The sequence below is a fragment of the Lates calcarifer genome, linkage group LG8 (assembly GCF_001640805.2).
Source record: "Lates calcarifer isolate ASB-BC8 linkage group LG8, TLL_Latcal_v3, whole genome shotgun sequence".
In the NCBI taxonomy this organism is placed as follows: Eukaryota; Metazoa; Chordata; class Actinopteri; family Centropomidae; genus Lates; species Lates calcarifer.
In genome coordinates, this window is record NC_066840.1 from 18,600,375 (window position 1) to 18,626,950 (window position 26,576).

Sequence of the window (26,576 nt, forward strand, 5' to 3'; positions counted from 1 at the left end):
CCTCATAGTTGAGAAGCTAGTAACTGCAAATACTTCACATTTTTGTTGAAAAAAAAAAAGACTTACCAATAAATTTTCTGTGAGGTGATTAATTGTTTCATAATAATACCATCCAAAGTATGAAATTATGGTGGAAAACCAGAGGGGACGATTTCCCTGATGATATAAATAATTAAATTAAATTAACCTGGGCTCATATAACTGCCAGACAATGGATGGATAGATGGAATTTATGTGGGTTTATTTATGTTTTTGCTAAAATGGAAACTTGCCCATTACATATGGGATAGTGAAATTGTGGCTACTGTAGCTAGCAGTAGGGACAGTGTGAGTGTTTGATTAAAAAATAAAAAACAATGAAAGATGATGCTACCTGTTTTCCTAGAGGACTAGTCCACTGAAAATCCATATTATCAAACACTGCATAACATTATAAAGCTGCATACAGCAGGCTAAAGAATGTAACCTTTTCTTCCTACTCAGTCGCTTCCTACATACTGCTTATCCTTCAAGGGTCACGAGGGCTGGAGTTTGTATGTTCTCACTTTGTGGGGTACAGGTTGCCGGTCTTCACAGGGCTGACACATAGACAAACATCCACGGACACCTATGTGCAATTAAGTGTCACCGATTAACTTAAGTTATCCTAAGTCAACGTATCTTGTGTAAAAATCTTTCAAACTTCAGTGACTTACTCCACAAAGAATATCTTAAACACAGTATGTATTCACAGATGCACTGCACAAATTGTGTTTTCCATGAAGCATTTTTATTTAGAAACACAAACCTGTGTTGCTGTATAACGTCAACTAAACATCACTTTAGACTGTACATTCATATATTCTTTTTGAAGCGTACATGTTGTTTACATGATCAGAATTTACAAGATGTGTTCAGATTTTCAATCAATGAAAGCAGCTTTGAAATGAAGCGGAGATTGCTTTTATTGTACAAACACATATTTTACACATATGGCAGATAAATCGATAGGAGGACACCACATTAAATCCCATCATGCCGACATGTACTATCCTGTGGAAACTACTTTGACAAAACAGGTTGAACTTACAATATCTGTCGTCTCTAACTAATGCACAAACTGAAAAACAGGCTAATGTAGATAAAATGAAGATGCTATGAAACATTTAATGCGTCATAGCCTTTCTTCAATGCAAACTTCTGTTCTATAACGGACAGTTGAATAAGGCTATGTAGAGACCTCTACTAAAATGTTGTACATTTCAGCTTAGCTCAACACTCAGGTGCTTCCTGAGTCACATTCGTCTAGCTTTATCAACGCTTTCAACACTATCAGCACAGCGTCTGAACTGTTCAGGACGACCCCGGCAATGTCACACTGGGTGAACATGTAACGCTAAATTATTACAGGAAACATCTAGAGAACGCAAATACTATTTGAGAAATGCAACTGATTTGGACATAATCTGAGGAATAAAGAATATGAAATATTGATTTAAGATTGGAAAATTGAAATATTTCTATGTAAAATAACAGTACACAGTTCACATCACCGCACTGCTAGTGCAAGCCCCTAATTGGCAAATTGAAAACAGATTCATTTCAGTCCACTACAGCATTTTAACACCTATTTCCTTTTCTGTTCAACTGAGGAGCACCACAGACATAAAACAATTTCTAATATATTCATCAGAGAGTATTTGCTTTCACCTCCCTGTCCACGTCCCATTAATTCTTACTGTGAATCCACTTTGCTTTTGTAAGGACAGAGACAACAAGTGTTGATGGTGTTGTCTTCAGAAATATACTGCGGCTTATCTGATCTTTAAAGCAAACGTTGCTAATAGCAATAACAGAGGAAGATAATGTATATATAAAAATATTTTCAATTACCAGAATGACTGATTATAGTAGTCTTCCCCTTTTAAACCATACTAACACATAAATCAAGTGATTGCTTAAAGAGTCTTTTTATATATATATTAAAAATGAGCCATAGAAATAAAATGACAGCTGCGTGTAAACTTGAATAAACTGAGGTCCAGTTTCCTTTTTGGTGAACCGCCCTAGAAATCATTCCTGCTAAATGTCCGAACAACAGGCCAAGGCCTTGAAACCGCACAGTCTGTTCTTCATCTCGCCCATACAACTGGCACACAGGAATACAGAGAACACACTCTGAACACATCTCATCCAGTCAACCCAAAAAAAACCCTGAAATGAGGAATACTGACTGAAGATAATTCTACATCTTTAAGTCTGTGTGTGTGTGTGTGTGTGTGTGTGTGTGTGTGTGTGTGTGTGTGTGTGTGTGTGTGTTGGTTGGAGGGGGTCACTGCACCACACACATGGAGCTGCGGGGAGGGTTGACTGTCCTGGCCACAGTGTCCTGACTGTAGTTCACAATGTCGGCCTTCACCACACGCTGAAAAGATGCACACACACACGTACACAGTTAAAAAGCTTCCACAGCAATACAAACAAAGAGTCAAATCATCACAATGTTAAATAGCATAATAACTTAATTACATAATTTAAAAGAGGTTTTAGGAACAAGAACCTCCACCCAGGGTACAGATAAAATTAAGTCCACTTCAGCTTTACAGCTTTACAGAGTTATATAGACTGAGAAAATCTACTATACATGAGATTATCTGTTCGTTTACAGTGGATTAAAGCCTAACAGACCGCAGACTACAACATGTACAATCAACTGCCAAACAGTATCTACTTTAATAAAGCAGCAGTTCATGAATAGGCATCTTGAGAAAGCAGCCGACGGCTCGTCACAAACCAAAGCAAAAGCCTGTCACCTACAGCTGTTACTCTTTATAATATTCCTCCCTGTATTATTTAAAACCCATCTGATGATCATATAGAGTAGAATAAATCTGTGTCTGGTAGATTATCTGTTTTTTAGTCAGCTAACTTGGAGACAAAATACATTGCATTTCCAGTAACTTCTTCACAATAACAGCATTCCACCAGACAGCTTTTAATATAACCAGCAACAGCATTAAATGGTTTGCATTGGCAGTAACTGATAAGACTGAAAACACAGAAGGGAACAAACCACAGAGATGCAGGTAGAAGCTACAGAAGTACTGAGAGATGAACACAGAGACTTAAAAAACAAAACATCTTCTCATCAATCCTAAATCCTAAAAATCCACCTACCAGCACAAACTAATTAACATGTTTTATCTTGTTAGTTAAATCTGTATATAAACTTAAGTGTCTGAACTTTAAGTTACTGTTTTAAAGGTAGTAATGTAATGGACTATTTCTTGGCCAGGTAGTGTGACTTGCCATCACATTGACATTAAGCAACCAGCTGAGACTGCAGGAAGTCTTAAGCTAACCATCTCCTTGGCCATAGCTTTATAATTAATTGACAAATATCAAATCTAACACTTAGCAAAAAAGCTAAATGTTTGGCTAAATACTATAAACTCTATGATAAGACAATATAACAACAGAGGTGGTGTGATCATGTTCTATTAATCTAAAGGGTTTCTCTACTTTTTCTAGAACTCTAATCTGAACCATATTGACATTAAATACATCAGTTACCATTAACTACAAAGCTACTGTTTCTCCATTCTAACAGATATATGACAGATTGACTGAAATATATCTGTGTTAACTGTACAAACATACTTCCAGCTATTGAACAGAACATATTTTGCTTTGCTGGGTGTTTTCTTGTCTAATTGGGCCTTCATCCTGCGGGTAGTCCACCAGCTCAGCCTTCACGATCCTCTGAGCAGGTACAACACATCAGAACAGTGGAGTGACGGTGGTGAGCAAAGAGACAAAAAAAAGGAAAAGGAAAAGGACAGAGGCATGGGAGAGGGGGATGAGGGTGAGAGCAATGAAGACCAAAGCCAGACAGGGTTAGGGCAGTCAGGGGGGAAGGGATGAGGAGAGGGTCATGGAGGGAGAGAAATGAACAAGAAATGTAAGAAACAGACAAAAAAGTGAAGCATGGCAATAACGGACACAGCGAGCAAACACGTGAAACGAGAAATTAATGTTGAAGCCAGAGTCTGACGCGATTCAGTTTTCCAATTAGAACTATGACACAAACACTTAAAGTTGAGAGACATAAGAAAACACTGTAAATGAAGGCTGTTACTAGTTATTATTATTATTGTCATAATTAAGTAGTCTGTAGATTACCTTTCAGTTAACTGATTGTTTGGTTGTAAAATGTCTATAAATGGTAAAAAAAAAAAACAAACAAACAAACCATGATATCTTGAAATTGCTGGTTTTGTCCTCAAACCAGTTCACACATATCAGTTTACAAGGATATAAAATGTACCACTTTATCCCTTTTTCTGACCAACATATGTCTACAACAATTTTATGGAAAACTTTACACCTTGTAGGACATTTTGAAGTTTCTGTTGGAAACCAATGGAATATAACCTGGGAATTCAAGTTCAAATTAGTCTACACTTTATCTTAATGGTCCAACGGTCTCCCGGACCTTTTCCATAAATAACCACAGAAAAGAGGCGACCACATGGCTGAATACCAGGCCCTGGTTGGCTGTCTGATTAACGAGCTGACCGAAGCCTGGTGTTGGAGTCAGTGAGTGATCCGCGGCCTTTGTATCTGATCTAGCAGACAGAGGACCATGACGGAGAGGGCTGCCAGGCAGATATAATACTGTCAGGGGTTGTGACCCTCATGTTCAGCTCTCTAAACCTGACAACTGATAATGAGGCTTCGCCGGCCCCACGGCCAGACCTGAAGCCATGAAATGCTCAAAGCCTCAGCTCTGTATCAGTGTTGTCTTTTTTGCAGCTGTTTTAATAATGCCCAGCATTCTTATTTTCCAGCTTCCTGCATGTGAGAATTTCCTGTTTTTCTATTTTTTAATCATTTAAAACTTATTACCTTTTGGCTTTGGATTGTTGATTGGACAAAAATTGAGAAAATGAATGTTGGATGAATCAGTAATGGAAATAATACTTGGTAGCAGCTGTAGACCAAACCAGTAGACCTTTGGTATGTACTGAATGTGTTCAAAACATGGTTAAAAATAGCAGAATTTGGAAAAAAATGATTGTCTTCAAGTGAGAGGATTCTGGAAAGCCCTGGTGTCTTTATGCTTTCAAGATTTCTAGAAAAATACTTTTTTTGTTGTTGTAGAACTAGTGTTGATTAGCCTGGATTAAAGCACTTTGCTTTATTGACAGAGCTATCAAGGGAGAGGAGGAAGAAGAAAGTAGATGGACAGCTCCATTAGTCAATGGTCATTTTTAGCCAGTCAGCAGCAGTGTTGCTGAGGGGAGAGGGGCTTGAGAATCTGGCCAGTCCTTCCCCTATATGCTCTCCCTTCTTGAGAGGTCCTGACCTCTCCGTAGCCCCCAGGTTCATCAACCACTACCCAGCCAGAGTGGCTCCAACCGGTCATATCAGGCCCAGGATTAATGCCTCTGGGGGAGGTGACCTTGTAAATTCTACAGCTGCCACCACTGGGCACATTGGTCTGGCTGGCAGGCTGAGACCCCGTTTTGGCCCAAAACAGTGGGAGATAAACCAAATAAATCAGACAGCCAATTCTAACCTCCTCACCCCTACAACTGCCTACCTTTAACCTCTGACTTCACGCGTTAATGTGGTCAATGTGGGTGTATTTACAGATGGGCAGCGTCAGTGGCAGGTAGACCATTACAGGAGGAAGACGTAACAAACTCATGTTTACACAGCAGAAGGTCTTTTACAGTGTGTGGTGACCTCCATTGACCTAACACACTCCCTGTGACCTCCTTTAAGTTCAGGTATAATGTTACAGGACAGACAAACTAAGAAACATCACCAGCTACTATCACTCTTTTACCAATCAATTATAAATTTAAAAACAGAGGCTGGATAAGTTCAGAGCAGAGGACAATCCGAGTTAGGAGCAAATTAGCCATTTAAAATGTAGCTTAAGAGGCAGCTGCATAGAAAATTTGGTGAAATCTGAGAGAAAGTCCTTGACGCTGTTATGGCTCACCTGGGACTGCTCTATTTCTGCTTTGTTTAGCTTTACACCAAGAATTTCAGCAGCCACCCTCTGGAAACAAAGGTGTACCTGCAAAAAGAGATAACGTGAAAAAAGGTTAGCATTACAAAAGTCACTCTGTGCTTCACATTTTTATGACTTCTTAAATCAGCTGGTACTCACCGAGTCCCCTGTTTTGGCTGATACAAACTGACTGACAAGGCTGTTCTCGAGGCAGAAGCGCTGGTGTTTGTCAGCCTTCACTGTCCTCATGTGCTCCAGGTCGACTGTGGATGAAACACAGTGTGATGTGAGAAAACTCACAAAAGATAGATAGACAGATTTATACGGTGGTTATACAGCACTCTCGCAGGGTTAACTGTCGCATATCAGAACGTAAACAGAAAAGATAACTGTTTACATTCGAGTTAAGATGGAAGGGGTCTGCCTAGTGTATGGTGGTGGTGCACATAAAGACGTGAAAACAAAGTGTAATTCAGTTGTTATGTTGCTTTCAAACCCAGCTGCAGAGTCCACTGATGGTTCTATTTCTATAGAAATGATCAATTCGGTAGCCCCGAGCTTCCCTTCCCAGCTGGTATTAAAGCTTGATGTGACACATTCCTCAGTGTAAGCCTAGTACAGTTGCACCCCGAAGCCATGAACCTCTGTTTGACCCGAAACAGACAAACCATCCCAGCTGCAGAGAAATACTTAAGAAACAATATGTGGATGACCAAAGTCTTCAGGCTACACTCACAGTGAGAGTGTAGATGGAGAAAACAGTTTGACTTATGAGCGTGCCGGCCTTTAAGGTGGGCACACAAGCTCAAGAACTGGGACTGTCACCTTCATGCTGATTTACTGTGAGCACACAATGACAGCGCCTTTCTTTTTAGCTATTGTGATTGTGTCTCTGTGCATTCGACTCCTGTGCACTGATACCGGGCGCTTTGCTTCTCTCCTTCCTTGCTATGGGGTCACACTGGGGTCGATGAGGAAGGTCACCTGGGGGTCTTGCTGCTGAAAGGAATAGCTTCGCTCTTTATTACTGGCTTTGTGCAGAAAGGCGGCCACGCCCGCTATCTGGTGCATACATGACTATGTTAGCTGTAGGAGGTCAGGCTACTGTACGGTGTTGCATTTCTCTCGTCCCCCCGAGTTTTATTCTTTGTGTGAGGTTTCATTGAAGTTGTCAAGGATTTACCCCGTTCTCATGCCCCTTAGTGTGCGTGTGTGTGTGAGGGAGGGAGGGAGCATAAAGCCAGAAGCAGAGAAAGAGAGAGACAGATACATAGTGAGAAAGAAATGTAAACACTGCACTAATCCAGCATTATTAATATGTCAGTAAGTCATATGACCCAAAAATGTTAAAGGCCAATCCACAGAGACAGAAAAAAAATACATTTTAAAAGAATCATTTTAGACCTAAATAGAATATTACCATCATCGTAAGTGACATATAAACACAAACCTTTCTGGGCAAGGGCAGACACTTTTACAACTACTCAATGTCCAGGGCAGACTGTCATGTCTGTGCCTGTACGTAAACATAGCTGTCTCATAGGCGTCAGCAGGTTATTAATTCCAGTCATTAACAGCGGAGGTACCCAGCATGCTACTAGAAGTAAACACAACTAATCCTTTGGATCCTGCACACTTGGGAAAGGTTATCAATCATGTGTCACAGTCAGATTAGCCAACATTAACATAGTGTGTTCAGGAGCTGATGAAGGCACAGTACTGTAAGTACAAAAGCTGTACTGCCTGTGGGTACAGTGTAAGCATCAGGTGGAAAACTTTAAAAACTACAGTCTGTCAGGCAGTCTCCTTTGAATTGTGTGTTATAAAGCAGAATTAGAGCTGAAGCAATCCGTCAATAATGGATTAGATGATTCATTAAAACATTAATAGGCAACTATTATGATTATTATTTGAGTAAATTTTCAAAACAAATGCCAAACATCCTCCTGTTTCAATTCCTGCTAGACTTTCTCATAAATATAATTTAAAATTCAATGTATGTGAGTTTTTATTTAACATTTCATAGACAAAACACACATCACTAATGAAAATAACTGTTAGTAGCAGCCTTAATTCCAGTGTTAAGTTTCAAACTTCATTCTTGACTATGAAAAAAGCAGTCAATATAATAAAATATTCTCTTGATCAGTCCAGTTGTTGTGGAGCTATAAATGTATATAGCTATACCACTTTTTTCCATCTGCAACTCAGCAACATCTGGGCAAACCCTATCTGCTGATGACGATGATGTGATATGACTGAGAGTCTCTGCCAGCTGCTAACCTTGACCCTGTGGTGGCAGTGTTTTGTCAAAATATATTCTAATGGAAAAATACACAGCTAAACATGACATTCCTTAATTTTGTACATGTTCTTGTCACAGTTCATGGTTTGTGAATAAGGATGTGGCTCCTTTTAGTCATAGAATAATACCGTAGGTGGGCCCACATTCTCACAAAAGAATTTAGCAGCATGTGGCATCTGTCTGTGTAAACTGAATACAAGACTAATCCCACAGTTTCAGTGTTTTGCTCCATTTTTCTCCCTAATGTACCCATTTCTACTTATCAGGTTAAAACAATCTTCCTCCGATGATCTGGTTTCCTTCTGTTTCTGTCAAACTGTACATCAACTTAACAACCCCTAGGAAGTGACTGCAAACACGAAATAAACTGTTTAGGCCTCCGAGCGCATAGAGATAGTGGAGGGGGATCATCACTCGTCAAGAGCGATGGCCCTCCCTCGCTCTGGTCACCATCAGTGTTTATTTAAAAGGTCTGCCTGTCATTGCGGTGAATCACAAGACAACAGTTAAAGATTAATATCTGGCGGATAAATTAGGCTTTTACCGTAAATAACCCATTTGTTATTGTGGTGACCTATTACATAAGTGGGAACACAATCAAATGAGAAGAAAATATGGATGTTCCTCTCCACAAGTTAACGTCTGTGGGGATGTCAGCTTGGATCCTTCATGGAAAGAATCCTCTCACTGGCAGACCCGATTATCCTGAAACCAGACAGACTTGGAGAGAGGTTTATATGTCACTAAAAAAACTTAGAAATTAGTAAGGAGGTTGGATTTTGGTTGGATTGATCTGCCTAGAGCACGCTTTCAAACCAAAACCCCTTACTATTTCACCTTCACTGAAACAAACCAACTGCCAATGACTGAAATTGAAAAACCATTAACAACAAATTTTTTATCATTATTGGGCAAAATGACTTAAGGTGAGACTATGAGTATGTTCATGTGCACACAGGTAGCCCTGGTTATGATCGGGTGTTTGAGAGTATCCCAAATATATGTTTTACATGGACCATGCAACATCCAATGCTAGAAATCTGGATATGACCTTATTGGAGGTTTGGGAACCTGGATATCAGGGGTGTACAATTCTAAAACCTAAACATCTACAATTTTGTATCATGATATGGGAACAAACGCTAATGCTAAAGGGCATTTTAGGGCATTATAAGGCAGCATCTACCTGATGTTTGATGACATTAGCCACTGTAGTACAGCTACTGGTTTTATAGAGTTGTGAAGGGAGGAACCACTGGTTCCTGAGATGTTTTTCCCCATTCTGTATTCCCATTTCAAATTTTATGCCTCTGCGTTCGGCAGTAGCTGTGGCTGGAGGTGTCTTGTTCTCCTGAACGCGATATCTCAGTAACCCCTTGCAGAGATTTCTTGAAATTCGGTACAAATGTTCACTTGGACTCAAGGATGAACTGATTATATTTTGGTGATCAAAGGTCAAACAGCAAGGTCGCTGTGACCTCCCAAAATACGACATTGTGTTTGTGTTTATGCAAGCTTGAACCTTTGAGATCTCATCAAAGAACCAAATATTTTGTAATGCACTTTTTCTAGCTACTTGGACTGATGATTGAATCAGTTTCATGCCGATCCAAGCCGCAAAAATGCTCCAACTGTGAGTCCAGCCATGAGTTTTTGTGCAATGTGCACATTCAAGGATGTATTTTTCCCTCAGACTTCACCAACACATGCTGCCAGGGCAAAACAATAAGCTAATAGCTCTACATTGGCCAACCAGCCCCGAAATCCTACACTGTACTGTGTGATCCTCAGTGGGCTTTTTAAAACCATGCTGTGATAACAGAGACACCTACTTACTGTTCTACCAAGTTGGCTGCTGGGGACCAATTGGAACAGTTTACCCAGCGAGAAACGGCCAGAGAATAAGCTTGACATAACACAGTTAATTGCCGGCAGCCTCGCTTTAAACTAAACAGCAGTTGGTGCAGTAGGGAGTTTGAGGGCTGAGGGAGGAATGTGTGAACTGCGTGTGTGTCTACGTGTCTGTGTGTGGTAGTAATGGTCGGGCGTGTGTGTGTTGTCAGAGACTTTGGGGCTCTGAGGGGTCATATCCCATTAAGTGAAAGTTACAGGGTTGAGCCTAATCAACCCCAGGGGAGAACCTATCACTTCCAACATTACCTCACACTATGCCTTTAAGACTCTGTTAAGAGGGTTTGCCTCAGTTTCCCCTCAATGACGACCACAAACAAACTCAGACTGTACTGCAAGGGCAAGGATTATCAAACCAGGTCCAGTTCCTAATGAAATGACTTACAACTGTCTGAGCAAATTGTTCACTACGCACCACCGCGTTTAAAAACATCCCAGAACTATTCTGCAGCTCTGACATTCAATAGGGCTCTGTGAGTCTCTAGAGCTACACTCTGCTTTAACATTCAAGTAACACAAGAACAGTGTCACCAGTTCTGAAGCAGAAAACATTCTCATATGTCTTGAAGGATCCTGGTTACACGCAGCGGTATTTCACATGAACACATCAGCACAATGTCCCCACATGTTGGACTTATCATAGTACACTGAGATGTGTCTCCAGTTTAAGTCCATTCTGGGAAAATGTCTGTCACATTTCTGCAAGCTTATGATAGAGTTCATCTTGCAATCATTATCTCAGCTGTCTATTACTAATGTACAGAGAGAAATGGGAGGGAAGCTGAAATCTGGTATAAACTGCAAAAGGAAATTAAATTAAGCAATTTTATATTTCTGGACAAATTCAAGACTGTTATGAATTCTATAGCACATGATTCCTTTGTTTATTATCTCTGTTTTTAGCTCATTTTAGTCTTCACAGTACTGTTATCTATTTCTTAGTATTGTTTTCTATTTAAAAAGTACTGTGATTTACATTGTGAACAAGATGGTTTTGTTCATCTTTAGTGTTTCTTATCTAAATATTGTGTGCATCCTTTATGCCTTTCAGACAAGGTGGACGCCTTTCCTTCCTTCAGACATTTTCTAAACTGTATTGAATATTTGTAAACCTGCATTGTTTACGTCAGTTTTTGGTCTTCTTCCTTTATTGGCACACTGCCTCCTTTTAAGGCCTAATTTTCACTGCCACAAGGGCTGCAATTCAGTAGCATTTCACTGATTCAGATGAGGTTAATGAGCTCAAAATATTATTTTGATATGAATAAAAAGTTTAACTGGGCCTGTCCTGTATCTAGATCATGTCTTTAGATAATAGTCTTCTCTCTGTTGAATAACAAAAACACAGTTCACTTGTGGTCTGGTCATAGCGTGTTGTTAGAGAGCGATCTGTCTTTTCACTCACAAACAGTCTTTGGCAGAGAACAGTCAGGTGCCTGGAGAGAGCACATTAACCAACAGAATCTCTATATATATGTGTGTGTGTGTGTGTGTGTGCTGGATACAACTTTGAAGCTAATAGAAAATAAGTCATTTGTTAGTATTAAAGCTTAATTAGTCCGGGTGTGCTGACTTAGAGCCAGATCCAAAAGGAGGTGGCTGTCAGAACCAAACCCTAACTGCCTCCCACAGTAACACCACCCTTGCATTGCTCCTGAGTTTGTGGTTGGCTAATATGAGTCCTCATGCATCTGCTGGCAGAGCACAAGATATGACCCATACTTCAAAACAATGTTCACAAACTCCTCAGGATAAAATTAAGTCCAAATCACCCACATTACAGTGAAGTAGTCATTCAAAACCACTGTGATATGTACTGTATTTTTCAGTGTGGTTCAAAGGTTGTCTTATATCCCACCACCAACCTGAACTAAAAAAACAACAAAGTCGAAGGACACTTAGACACTTCATCATGTTAATATTAAACCACAGGAGTCTGGAAAAACAGGAGAAAAATTTCCTCTGAAAGTCTGATAGCAAACAGGTTAAGATTAATCGTGAGTGACATTTGATTTACCCTTAAATTTTCTGGTACAAGATATGGGGAAACCTTTACTGGCTGAAAAAGTCAGTAAAAATATAATGAATCATTTTGTGTGATGTCTGATTGAATTAGACATTGATTTAACTTTCACAGCGCGAGTGGCTAATAAAACAAAATGACTAGTGGAATTTATGTGAAGCCTTTAAATGACTGAGTCCAACTGGTTTACACATGACTTGGAGAGAGCTCATAAACACTAAGGGTTTTTGAAATATGAAGGGCTGTGATAAGTCTCTACCTGTATTAAAATATGGACGGAATAATGAAAATGCAAACAATAACTTTTCCCCTCAAAAAAGTACTGGCCAATTCCCAGTTTTTCTCCTTTTTTTCAGGAATACAGTATCATACAGAAGTGCCACAGAAAAAGTTGTTTTCTTTACTCTTGAGACACTATGCAGTCATTCAGAAGTCAAGTAACTATGCAAACTGTACTCTTGCACATTTCATTAGACCTTAACAGTGTAGATATTGTTTACAGTAGGCGACGTTTATTTTCTGCGGACTGGAACATCTATATTTAAGGCAAAATTACCTGAAACTTAAAATTATTCAATATTACCTTTGGCTTTAACAGAACATAATTCCAGCATCAGTGTAGTTGCGCAATATTGTATACTGCTACTAATGACTCTGGACATTGCGATCTAAACTTGTGGTGGAATAATTAGAAATAATAATCAGGATATTAAAGTTTGAAGGCAGGTTAGTAATATTATCATGACTCTCCGGAATGAGTACAGACAGATGAAGTGCTGTTAGTAGCTGGGTGTTGTCGAGGTGAGCAGGGCCCGTGCAGGAGTCCTCGAGGGAATCCTGACAGAGACAGAGCACTCTTTGTGCTGCAGCGCCCCTGCCCCGGTGGCCTGAAACGGGCCGGGACCATCAGGGGACTCGCTTTCCACTAGGTCAGAAGTGTTCTGTCGACAGCTCATTGATCACAGCTCATCCTGTCATTTGATCACTCTTTGGCCAGACGACGTGCAGACGCACACACTCGTGCAAATACACACACATGCATTCACACTTAAAAACATAATCAGATACTCCGCAGCGGCTAGTAAAACAATGTGGTCTTCCTCCTCCTGGTCAGGGAATGTAAAACAGACAGTGTCCAGCAGTAGCTCCACAGGCAGAGAGAGAGCTGGAGTGCCGGGCTGTCACTGCTACAGTAAAACATGGGGCCGAGGGCCTTGCAGGCTGGGTTAACAGGCTCCCAGGACTCGTGAAAAGTGAACAAAAGACCCAGTTCTGAGCCGACCGCACAAGACGCTGCCCGGGGTTTCACTGGCCATGTCCTCCAAGCTCTCCTGTCGCTGTTAAACTAAGTGGACTTTTATGGGCGAGCAGTAATACATGCCTCTGTGAGCCGGCAGCGCAACTATGAGCTATAATAATTATACGGAGCACAGGGGAGCCTTCGTAATTGTATGCGGCGCATCTCTATAAGTCTACTCATAATTATAAAGTCTTCCTATGAGCAACGATGCGTTGAACTGGCCTACATATTTGACAGCAGCCAGAGCAATGAACTGTAACATGGAAAGAGTGTTCTGCTCACGACTGCCTGAGCAAACATCGACAAAGTTAAAAACCTGAAGCAGGAGCAGGGTGCGGAGACGGTGACGTAATATTTCACACCACAAAAAAGTAGATGTAGGCAAAAAAAAAAAATGTGGGGAAAACTATGTTGATATTTCGCATACATTTATAATATATGCCTGTGGATCCAGATCAATCGGTTATTTACCCAGCGCTGTGTCAGCAAGGCCCCTTCCAGGAATTCCTCCATATCAATGTTGTGGAGCAGCAGAGAAAGTACAGCCTGAGCGTGATGAGGGTTCCAGGCTGCATTCAGGTCAGGTGGCTAAGCTGTGCTGTGCAACTCAAATGGCCCATGACATACCACACAAGAAGGTATTCGAAGACTGATCATCTACTGCATGTGCAACAATATTTGCTTTATGGATGACTAAAATGAATGAGGACTTTCCATGTTTCGACAGGCATGAGAGTCAAGAGGGATGAGTGCGGGGACCAGAGCTGGGACCAGAGCTGGGACCAGAGCTGGGTCAAACAGTTGTTACAATTAGATCTTAGCATTTCGTTCATTGAGCAAAGGAGCACCAGACTGGCGTTGCTCTGTGTGGGAAAGACCACCGATCAGCCACCTGAGCGGGCTTACATAAACCCCTCAAAGTATTTCTTAATCACTGCTGGACACACGTCTCTGCATCTGCAGCTGTGATTTTACACTGACTTATCAGCCTCAGTGTAATACAGCTGTAATTCTTCATTCATCCCTCTGTATCCTTGTTGTAACCTAAATCTCCATTTCCCATCTTTTCCAGACTTACAGAGAGACAGCAGGCTACAGTCGCTGTGGTTACTGAGACAGTTTGATACACACGTCTAGGCTGACCCTTTACCTTAAATAAAATGTGAAGAGAAACAGGAAACACTGGATTTGCTGTAAACTGTAAACATTCCACATCTTTACCCAACCATACACCGTGCCTTACTAGGTCTATATACTGTATATATAATGTTTTACAGTGTCGAACCTGTGGTCGTGCTACCCACAGTGCAACACAGACACTGCTGACGTGTTCATCTCCTCTATCTGGGGAGGGGTGAGGGTGCTGGGGTAAGAGTACTGGGCTTTTGTCCCACCACATGTCTATTGTGGCTAAACCTTTCCCTTGGGGGCAATTAGGACCTTTTAGTTTGTTGTAAGAGGACCTAAGTAGGAGTGGGTTGAGCCAGGAAAAACATTTTTGAGCTAAACCAAAAACAGAAGCACATTGAGCTCCTCTGCGCTCCTGGACTTCTGAGCATCTCTCTATTAAGAAATGTGCAGGCCTACACTGAACAGACAGGAACTGTGGCAGCTTTACAGGGGCAGGGAGGTGACGGGGGTGAGAGAGCTGAGGAGGGGAGGGGGGAGGGAGCGAGGGGCTTCAGCTCCACCTGAGGCCTTGCCAAGAGGGCAAACAACTCAAGACCAACAATGTTGGTGGTAAGGACATGCTTCATGAGAATCAAGAGTTAGGGGGGATCCATGTTTCGCCTTAGCTTTCACATGGATGAATGGAAAACTGGGGAGAGAGAAGTGCGACGGGTAACGGTATGCAGTGAGAGCTGCTGTAGCGTGCAGAAAGCAAACACACGCATGTTGTTTAACACAACAGGGACACAGAGCCAATGAAAAGACATCACTGTAAGTAAAGGCAGCTACAGCAGAAGTGTTAGTCTACACATGTGAGAGATAAGAGTTGAGAGTAGGTCTAAGTGTGTGATTGAAAGAGTTAGTGTTTGTGCAGGGATGAAAACGAATGTGCAAGTATGTTTGAGAGATGGTGCAAGATAGGGACCTGGAGAAGAACCCGGGAGGGGGGAGCAGAATAGAAAGCCAGGTAAGACATAATTAAGTGTACAAATTGTCTTGATGTGGGGGACCTTATCTCCCTGCAGACGGAAACGTTTCCCATGGCAGGCCTGAGTGGATCGGCAATGAACGGTGTTAGAACCTCTGAGTAAAAAGCCATGAGTGATGAGGAGGGGTTAAGAGAACTGAACCCATTTAAGTCACCCAAATAAGGGCTGTACAAGCCTATGATGGATGCTCTGGAGTTCCTGAGGGAGAGAGCGCAAGAAACTGGAAGGGTGATGGGTGGGGAGCGAGCAGGGGTCCTGCGATCCCCACTTAATAAAAACAAATTGGTTTGATAAACGACACAGGCTTAATGTCTGCAAAGAAATATGTGCACTAATTTCAAACAGTAACACAAGTCATTTTAAAATGGTTGTGGTCTCATTTAACGCTAATACGTGTATTTTTCAACAGATTAAAAAGATTCAAAATACGAATTAGGACTGCCAACAGTGCCACCATATTTTTTATATCAGTGTCTTAAGACCATCTCTGATATAAAAGGCAAACAGCCACTAACAGGCCACATGCAGCTGTTGTTAAGCAAAGAGCAACAGATTTATCGTTTGGATGCTTTTCAAAACACACAGCACTTATTAGTCTACTAAAAATGAAACACTCGAGTGGTGGAGGACATGACTGCGCAACAAGCCAACATCTCTCTTGAGAGGTTCCTGTGTACCATACGGTGTTACACTGGGCTGCACTATAATAAACAGTTATAGTATGTTTAAACAGACCAAGAGCTTAGCATTCTTCCATTACCCGTGTGTTCCCAGAAACTCCACAAGTGTGTCGCTTTACCTAAGTGCATGTTTCTGTGTGCAGCTGTGAGTGTCTGCATGTGTGCGCGTGCATGTGCATGCCATTGCATAAATAATTGTGTGCACATATGTGTGCCCTCAATAAAACATTTCATTGGCTTCCTCCCTGAATTGTTACAAGTGGTGCCATTATTTAACACAAGGCTCTGGGCAGCATGTAGAGGGCATGGGGGTGCAGCACACTGGTGCTTAACAAGCACACTTAACCCCAGCCGGCCATGCTAAGCCAAAGAAAGGAAAGGTTGTTCCGCGGCAGTGACATGGCACAGGAGGGCAGTCAGGGCAGGGTAAGGAGAGGAGGGGACAGCATCATTAATGAACCAGTCTGGTCCATAGGCTCAATTACAAGTACACGGTGTAAAGAAGACAGTGTTCAAATTAAACTAGAAGGCAAGCACGGGGTAATTCAGGAAATTTAAGCTCATACGGCATACAGCAGCACACGTACTGTTAATAATAAAAACAGAGTTGCATTTGATTGTAGCCTACAATTAAAATTTTAAAATGTATCACATCTTTTAGTAGACGGGGAAAAAACCTTCAGCTGTATTTGTACAATTCTTGCCTGCTCTAACTAGCGACTAAATACACACGACATGTACAGCCAGTGTTCACCTTAAGTTTATCTAAGTGGAAACACTAAAAATTCTGAGTGGTGAAACACCACAATCTCCCTTAAGACAAGTCCTCACAGAGACATAAATCTGTAGTGTTTTTATAAGCTCCTTGTTATGTCTGTGCTTCTATTTCGGTTGTCACAAACATGTTGCCTCACTCAGTCCAGCATCATGGGAACCATTTCAAAGAAATCTAAACTCCGCTCCCAAAAGAATGCTGTGTATTCATACAGTATATTCAGCTTATTGTTGATGTGTGCTAAGTGTTCAAGTTGGAGAAAAAACTAAAATGTTATGATACTTAAAATGGTTAGAAGCTCTTCAGCAAGAAAGAAAAAAAAGTTTAAAAAAATGTAGGTGTGGGCATTTCTATCAAGATAGCTAGACTAACTTTCTTCAAGCTCCCTGAAAAAAAAAGGAGTCAATGGGAGGGCCCTGGGATTCATAAAGTCTCATGAGGTAATTGATTGCTCCTAGCGGGGCAATCTGTGTGGGATTTTGTTTTTCTTTTTTTCAGCCTGTAGGAACAGAAAAAACACACATGGGCCATTCTCAGCAATAGAGCCATTAGGGGGAGAGTGACTGTGCGAGTGTGGGGGTGAGGAGCTTGACAGCGGGATGTACACTACTTAAATATTACAGTACACACACTCACCCACACACCCAAAACCTAGCCTAAATACAGAGGCGCCCACCGTTAAAGCCAGGGCATTAGGAGATGCAACGGATGCGAAGGCAAGAGAATCTACTCTAGACAGGCGAATTAAACCGTGACCTATGGTCCCTGTTGAGTAACATTAGCGAGAGCTTCCTGTATGCAGACACCACTCTGTTGACCGTTCATCATCGCCCGGGAAGGTGGACAGTCACCATTACACACACACACACTGACGCCTCGCTTTACAATAACACGGCAGCAGCTATGACTCCACATCTGTCAGGGGGGATGTTTAAAAAGAGTCATCATTATTACTCTTTATTTTGGAGAGGGGTGGATGGGCGCAGGCTGATAGGAGGAGAGCCGTCTGGTTAACGTCGAGTTCCTCTCCTTAACCAACAACTTTGGATGGGAGCACAGGCACGTATTTGGGGGGGGGGGGGGGGGTACTGACTGGGAGGGAGGAGGGGGCACACAGATAAGCGGTGCCCTGGGTCCATTGGCCCGGGGATCTTAAATCATCGCCCGTCACTCCCAAGAGTTCACAAACATCAGCTCTCTCATCGCTCCGAGACCTCACTCTCTTATCAACCGGCTTATCACGCCGATCAGTTATCTGGTGCTCTAACAAACACGTCTGCTACCATCAAACACTCACTCCTCCACATACAAACACAGACACGCAAAATGAAAAATGTGCCAGGGTGAAATGAATAGAGAAAAACTCTCTTCATCTGCTGCTACTCAGTAGAAATGAAAATAAAGAGGCTTCCAGACTTGATAGACTACAACTCCATTTTTAGTACTGTGTTCTGTGTTCTTCCCTGCTGACAAACAAGACATTTATGTGTGTTTGTGTGTTTATGTATATCTAATACTCACTTTTGTTCCCGACCAAGGAGACAACGGGCTGGATATTCGATTCCTCGTTGGCCTTCTTCACCATGCTGAACCAATCCTCCAGATTCTCAAAGCTCTGGTAGTTGGTAATGTCATACACCAGGAGAACACCCTGCGTTGGAAAAGGGCAGAGGAACAGCACTTCTACAATCACCCACCGGTAAATTATGGATGTGAGTACACAGCCTAATTTCTTATTCATTCACCTCACATTCATTCATATTAACATGAGTAATACTGAGTGAGCATGGGAACAGTAGGTGGCACTGCTCCTCTTTTCAGAGTAGGGGACAGACTCTCACAGAAGGGGGACACACTCGCTTACTCACACATAACCTGAGGCAGGTTTAGCACTGTTATGATCTGAGTAAGGCTGTGCGAATTCACATGGATTTGTTTTAAGATGAAAATGGTGGTTTGCACATAAATAATTCCCAGTTTTGTAAGCACTCTCCAAATTCAGTGCAGACTAGAGGTCAGGTTTGGTTATCTACTGTCTGGGCTAATGAATGAAGGCTGCCTGCCTTGAAACATTTTCCTCCTCCCTAAGTAATCCTCAGCGCTGTATATGCGCTACAGAAACAGTCATGCAACAACAACCAGAGCCATGTTTGAGCAAACACTCAGCCCAGAAGGAGCTGTTTACACGAACACATAAATTAATCAAGGAGTAAACACAGATACAAGAACTTTTGGCAAATAATCTCATAGCTCAACTATCTGCTGTCGCTACTTCAAACTTCTACTGTTTCTAAATGAATGGAAATGAATGTGAGCCAAGGTAAATTGTCTCTACTTTTACTGCATGATGCAACATGACTGAAGGGCTATCTGTTGCTTTTTGTTCGGGCAGACACGCACTGTCACAACACGAGAGGTCTGCGACGACAGCTCACGCCTCTGACAATTACTGAGAGTCTCTGCAAAACAGCCATGATTGATTACAGGACGCGCAGCGGTGAACAATAGGTGTGAAAGTTCCATACAGCGCTGACGAGAAACTCCCTAAGCAAAGTGTCGTAATGTGGCAATGATGTACGACATTTGGCTTGTGGAGGAGAGAGACAGTAAAGGAAGTGCTGCAGACATGGGTAATATGCACACTGCTAGGGCACAGTTTAGAGACACACAGAAAATGGCATGTCACTTTCACTATTTTTAGTGAAATCGTGAAAGTGGGTAGATTCACGGAATGGAAACGAACCTCCGACTAATGTTTGTCCAGCTTCTATAGACAAACACAACAAAAGTGTACTTGTATACACTTGTATATGGTGACAAGTCTCCTGCCTGAAATTGTGCTGCAGTATGGGCCTTTAAGTAGGCCTCTTCAAATGAGAGGCGTTCTGGAGGTGACAGATAGCACTTGTCTATAGTAACACAGCTACCTGTGGACGCTGATGTTGCTGGCACTTGCACAAACTGGTATGCACTGACAAAAACTGCAGTGTTTGCACAAAGCTCAGCTGTCATTTTAATTAGCACATTGTTCCGTTAACCGAGAGACAAGTCATTAAATGAGAGGTGAAAGTAAACAGATGATTTAGTGACCTACTTTCTCTCATATATGAGCTGAGAACTGTCTATGCCCAAACTTTCAATAATTTGTATTTACATTCTTTAAAGTTTAATTACATCTGGATACATTTTTAAATTAGGTGTACATTTTTAAGAATATAGTATTTGAATAACTGTATTGACCTACAGTGTGCAGTATCAAAGATCTAACTGCTACAACTCTGTAAAAACTAGAAATACACTGATCTCTAAAGCTCTATTGACCTGCTACGCCCACTGTGAATCCAAATGACTGTTTATTATGATTTGGCTTCATAGGGAGGGAGTGGCAGGCTCTGAATGAAGCTGCCAAAGCTGTAATAATAAGTCTGACCAGAATCACCAAAGCAGCACTGGTAGGAAATTGGAAACTAATTCTTCCTGTGTCTCCTGTGATTCTTTTCACCATAGTGACAAACATCTACAACATCATCTTTCCTGAGGCTGATGGGGTCAGACGTGTCTTTTTTTGCTTCATGTCGGAGGAATGAAAGACTAAAGAGATGCATATATGTTTGTTAGGCAGAATAAAAAGCATTTGTTAACTTTTGTGTTAACTTACATGGGCTCCGTAAACATATTTATCCAGCATTTTCCCTCCTAACGTTTGGCCTCCAATGTCCCACACCTGCAGGGTCACGTTCAAGTTGCCTACAGAGGAGAGAAGAGACAAAAATACCTTCAATATCAATGACATCTGACATTTAAATGATAAAAAAATATATAGAAATCAGCTCTATAAAGGGGGCATAGATGTTTCAGAGTTGATATTCCTAGTTTGTTATCTTTAGGGCCCGAGCAACGAGTTGCGTGGGCCCAACGGGGCCATGCAACGAGTTGCAAGGACCCTCTTGTTTTCGGTCTGTTTATTATTATTATTATTATTATTAGGGCCCGAGCAACGAGTTGCGTGGGCCCAACGGGGCCATGCAACGAGTTGCAAGGACCCTCTTGTTTTCGGTCTGTTTATTATTATTATTATTATTATTAGGGCCCGAGCAACGAGTTGCGTGGGCCCAACGGGGCCATGCAACGAGTTGCAAGGACCCTCTTGTTTTCGGTCTGTTTATTATTATTATTATTATTATTATTAGGGCCCGAGCAACGAGTTGCGTGGGCCCAACGGGGCCATGCAACGAGTTGCAAGGACCCTCTTGTTTTCGGTCGGTTTATTATTATTAGGGCCCGAGCAACGAGTTGCGTGGGCCCAACGGGGCCATGCAACGAGTTGCAAGGACCCTCTTGTTTTCGTTCGGTTTATTATTAGGGCCCGAGCAACGAGTTGCGTGGGCCCAACGGGCCATGCAACGAGTTGCAAGGACCCTCTTGTTTTCGGTCTGTTTATTATTATTATTAGGGCCCGAGCAACGAGTTGCGTGGGCCCAACGGGGCCATGCAACGAGTTGCAAGGACCCTCTTGTTTTCGTTCGGTTTATTATTATTAGGGCCCGAGCAACGAGTTGCGTGGGCCCAACGGGGCCATGCAACGAGTTGCAAGGACCCTCTTGTTTTCGTTCGGTTTATTATTATTATTATTATTATTATTTTTTTTCTTCTTTTTCCGCCTCTTTGATCGCCTTTTTGAGGGCCTTAAAATGCGTCAAAACTCCTGAAAATTTGCAGACGCGTCAGGCACGGCGAAAAATTTAAGAATTTAGGGGTCTTGAGCATGGGTGTGGCAAAATGGCCTCGGTAGCGCCACCTACATTTTTAACGGAACAGCCCCTCAAGCCCGTTGCGCCTAAAAATCTGAAAATCTGCACACATATGTAACATCCCATGACGCACCAAAAAGTCTCTTGGAGCCATATTCTAAACCCAACAGAAAGTATTTTTATTTTGACCGGAAGGTGAAAAAATTGTGTGTTTTTGGCCATTTCCAGGGGTCGCTTGAACGCGAACTAGTCCTAGACGCATTATCCCATTGACTTCAAAATTTGATAATTTGTTCTTAAGACATAGACGAAGTTAAATTGCAAAAGTTTCGGACTTTTCATTGAAGGGCGTGGAAGTTATGGCCCCTCAAAGTTCGATCACTCGCCACAAAACAGGAAGTTGCTTTAAATTTGCTATATTTCGGCCATACTTTGTCCAAACTGCATCAAACTTTACAGGATTGTTAATGGTACCTATCTGCACACATCCATATGTCAATATTCATACAATTGTTGTAGCGCCACCTATTTATAGCAGGAAATGACATATTTTATAGTGTGATGTCCAGTTTCTAGACGGGTGACCAGATTCACTTCAAATGTTGTCAGCCCCTCCTTGAGGATTTTTTGGAAGACTGGCTCCGAAAATTGTGAGTTTTGGTCGAAGCGTGTGCCGGTTCTGGCCCGTCAAAGTTCGGAAACCCAACTTCCTGTTTGAAACCTCAGATTTTGGGGTAACTTCCTGTTGCGACTCTCTACTTTATCCTACAGATGGAGCCATTGTATTACTCTTTGATGGGTTTTTGGAAGGGGGTCTCTGTGTGTGTGTGTCTGTGTGTGTGTGTGTGTGTGTGTGTGTGTTTGTGTTTGTGTTTGTGTTTGAGGGGGGAGGGGAAGAAGAGTTGATTGAGTCTGTGAGAAGCTGCCACAGAGAGGTTACAGTCAGGAGAGCCAAGAGCTGCTTTACACGCGGTATAAAAACTTCAGTTAAGATTTGAGCTGTCACTTGAGAAAGCATCATGCCAAAAACTAAGGAAATCACTGTAGACTTGAAGAATTGTCGATGCTTAGGAAGCAGGAGAAGGATATACAAAGTTATAACAGCATTTCCAAGCGTCAAGAACTCAAATGAGAAGCGCCACCGAGAAATTCAAGGAGAGCCACACTGTGCAGAACAAGCCTGGCAGAGGTAGGAAGCCAAAGATTTCAATGACCCTGGAAAGAAAACCAGTTAGAGACCTGTCTAAAGAACCCATAAACGCTGCCAAGACACTAGTGAATGACTTAGTTAAGTCTGAAATTGTAGTCTCAAAGAAGATTACATGAATTCATGTAATCTTACCATATGTCTCCCCTTGACCAAAGCTGAGCGTGGATTGATGCTGTCTTTACAGTTTGGTTTTGATCAGTTAGGAAATTTCACACGGGGTCAGCTGATTTTTTCGTGTTACTCAGTGTACGGCGACAGGAAAAGTTCACTAGGTCCTCCAGCGTCGAGGTGAACCAGCTGAATATAAGCCACTCAAGTTGACGACAAGTGCATTGAAAAGTAAAAGCTGCTGGCCTTTACCTTTTCTTTGTCAAAGCGCCTGTTTGGCCAGTAGTTAGTAAAGTAATATTTTCAGCGTTGTCCACAGTCTCATGACATGTTTAACAGGAAGCACAGCACGCTGGTTAAGCTCATGGCAAACTGTTACTAACAGCTAAAATGAAAGCTTGTCTGTATGTAGTCTAACTGGTTAGTTTGTCACTAATCTCCAAATTTTGCAAATTGCTATAAACTTCACTCTCTTAAACCAGTAACAGTCTGAGCTGGACTGATAGGGGTCTGTATGGATAAAGATAAAATCCTAATGATACCCATCCCTACAGCTGGTTAGTGGCGTCGCCCTGACTTTAGGCAGATGAGATATTCACTGTTCAAATAACTTCATTATAAGCCTTGTTTAAGCATAAATGATTTATATATGCACCCAATAACAGAACTTAAAAAAATGCTTTTGCTCAAAGCTCAAAGCTTGTAAACTCAAGTTAAAACTGAGTTTTATCTCCTTTTGGGAGGGGGTATTTCTCTGTGTGTTTGTGTGTGGGTGTGTTTGTGTTTGTGTTTGAGGGGAGGGGAAGAGGAGTTGATTGAGTCTGTGAGAAGCTGCCACAGAGAGGTTACAGTCAAGAGAGCCAAGAGCTGTCACAGATGATGAGCTCTGAAAAATATTATCACAGAAAATAATTAGCGTAAAAGCTTTTATTTAAAATTTTAACATCTGGGAAGTGTGAACTGTTACGCCAGCGTGTGCCCTGCGACCTGCGTTGACCCCGCGGTTGCCGGGGTCCCGCGGTCGCCGCTCCCCCGACGGGCGCCGGGTGCGAGGGCCCGTTCAACGCTGCTCGCAGCTTTAATTATTATTATTATTATTTTTTTTCTTCTTTTTCCGCCTCTTTGATCGCCTTTTTGAGGGCCTTAAAACGCGTCAAAACTCCTGAAAATTTGCAGACGCGTCAGGCACGGCGAAAAATTTAAGAATTTAGGGGTCTTGAGCATGGGTGTGGCAAAATGGCCTCGGTAGCGCCACCTACATTTTTAACGGAACAGCCCCTCAAGCCCGTTGCGCCTAAAAATCTGAAAATCTGCACACATATGTAACATCCCATGACGCACCAAAAAGTCTCTTGGAGCCATATTCTAAACCCAACAGAAAGTATTTTTATTTTGACCGGAAGGTGAAAAAATTGTGTGTTTTTGGCCATTTCCAGGGGTCGCTTGAACGCGAACTAGTCCTAGACGCATTATCCGATTGACTTCAAAATTTGATAATTTGTTCTTAAGACATAGACGAAGTTAAATTGCAAAAGTTTCGGACTTTTCATTGAAGGGCGTGGAAGTTATGGCCCCTCAAAGTTCGATCACTCGCCACAAAACAGGAAGTTGCTTTAAATTTGCTATATTTCGGCCATACTTTGTCCAAACTGCATCAAACTTTACAGGATTGTTAATGGTACCTATCTGCACACATCCATATGTCAATATTCATACAATTGTTGTAGCACCACCTATTTATAGCAGGAAATGACATATTTTATAGTGTGATGTCCAGTTTCTAGACGGGTGACCAGATTCACTTCAAATGTTGTCAGGACAGACTTAAGGATTTTTGGAAGACTGGCTCCGAAAATTGTGAGTTTTGGTCGAAGCGTGTGCCGGTTCTGGCCCGTCAAAGTTCGGAAACCCAACTTCCTGTTTGAAACCTCAGATTTTGGGGTAACTTCCTGTTGCGACTCTCTACTTTATCCTACAGATGGAGCCATTGTATTACTCTTTGATGGGTTTTTGGAAGGGGGTCTCTGTGTGTGTGTGTCTGTGTGTGTCTGAGGGGGGAGGGGAAGAGGAGTTGATTGAGTCTGTGAGAAGCTGCCACAGAGAGGTTACAGTCAGGAGAGCCAAGAGCTGTCACAGATGATGAGCTCTGAAAAATATTATCACAGAAAATAATTAGCATAAAAGCTTTTATTTGAAATTTTTACATCTCGGAAGTGTGAACTGTTACGCCAGCGTGTGCCCTGCGACCTGCGTTGACCCCGCGGTTGCCGGGGTCCCGCGGTCGCCGCTCCCCCGACGGGCGCCGGGTGCGAGGGCCCGTTCAACGCTGCTCGCAGCTTTAATTATTATTATTAGGGCCCGAGCAACGAGTTGCGTGGGCCCAACGGGGCCATGCAACGAGTTGCAAGGACCCTCTTGTTTTCGGTCTGTTTATTATTATTATTATTATTATTATTATTATTATTATTATTTTTTTTCTTCTTTTTCCGCCTCTTAGATCGGCTTTTTGAGGGCCTTAACATGCGTGAAAACTTACCAAAATTTGCAGACGCGTCAGGCACGGCGAAAAATTTAATAATTTAGGGGTCTTGAGCATGGTGTGGTAAAATGGCCTCGGTAGCGCCACCTACATTTTAAACGGAACAGCCCCTCAAGCCCGTTGCGCCTAAAAATCTGAAAATCTGCACACATATGTAACATCCCATGACGCACCAAAAAGTCTCTTGGAGCCATATTCTAAACCCAACAGAAAGTATTTTTATTTTGACCGGAAGGTGAAAAAATTGTGTGTTTTTGGCCATTTCCAGGGTCGCTTGAACGCGAACTAGTCCTAGACGCATTATCCGATTGACTTCAAAACTTAATAGTATGTTCTTAAGACATAGACGATGTTAAATTGCGGCAGATTTTGAGTTTTTGTTGAAGGGCGTGGAAGTTATGGCCCTCAAAGTTCGATTACTCGCCACGAAACAGGAAGTTGCTTTATTTTTGCTATATTTCGGCCATACTTTGTCCAAACTGCATCAAACTTTACAGGATTGTTAATGGTACCTATCTGCACACATCCATATGTCAATATTCATACAATTGTTGTAGCGCCACCTATTTATAGCAGGAAATGACATATTTATAGTGTGATGTCCAGTTTCTAGACGGGTGACCAGATTCACTTCAAATGTTGTCAGCCCCTCCTTGAGGAATTTTTTGGAAGACTGGCTCCGAAAATTGTGAGTTTTGGTCGAAGCATGTGCCGGTTCTGGCCCGTCAAAGTCCGGAAACCCAACTTCCTGTTTGAAACCTCAGATTTTGGGGTAACTTCCTGTTGCGACTCTCTACTTTATCCTATAGAT

General features: G+C 42.0%; 1 protein-coding gene across 2 annotated transcripts in view; it reads right to left on the bottom strand.

Annotated features, from left to right (window-relative positions):
• Window positions 1–747: 747 nt before the first annotated feature.
• Window positions 748–26,576, bottom strand: part of rab28 (RAB28, member RAS oncogene family) — a 49,543-nt gene continuing 23,714 nt past the window's right edge. Inside the window, exons 3-7 of one of the 2 annotated variants that reach the window (XM_051072505.1) lie at window positions 20,816–20,904; window positions 18,679–18,808; window positions 6,164–6,267; window positions 5,993–6,070; window positions 748–2,404 (exon numbers count right to left, since the gene is read on the bottom strand). In XM_051072505.1, coding sequence (XP_050928462.1) covers window positions 2,312–2,404; window positions 5,993–6,070; window positions 6,164–6,267; window positions 18,679–18,808; window positions 20,816–20,904 — 494 coding nt within the window. In that variant the 3' untranslated portion in view covers window positions 748–2,311. The other variant, XM_051072506.1, reaches the window with a different exon arrangement.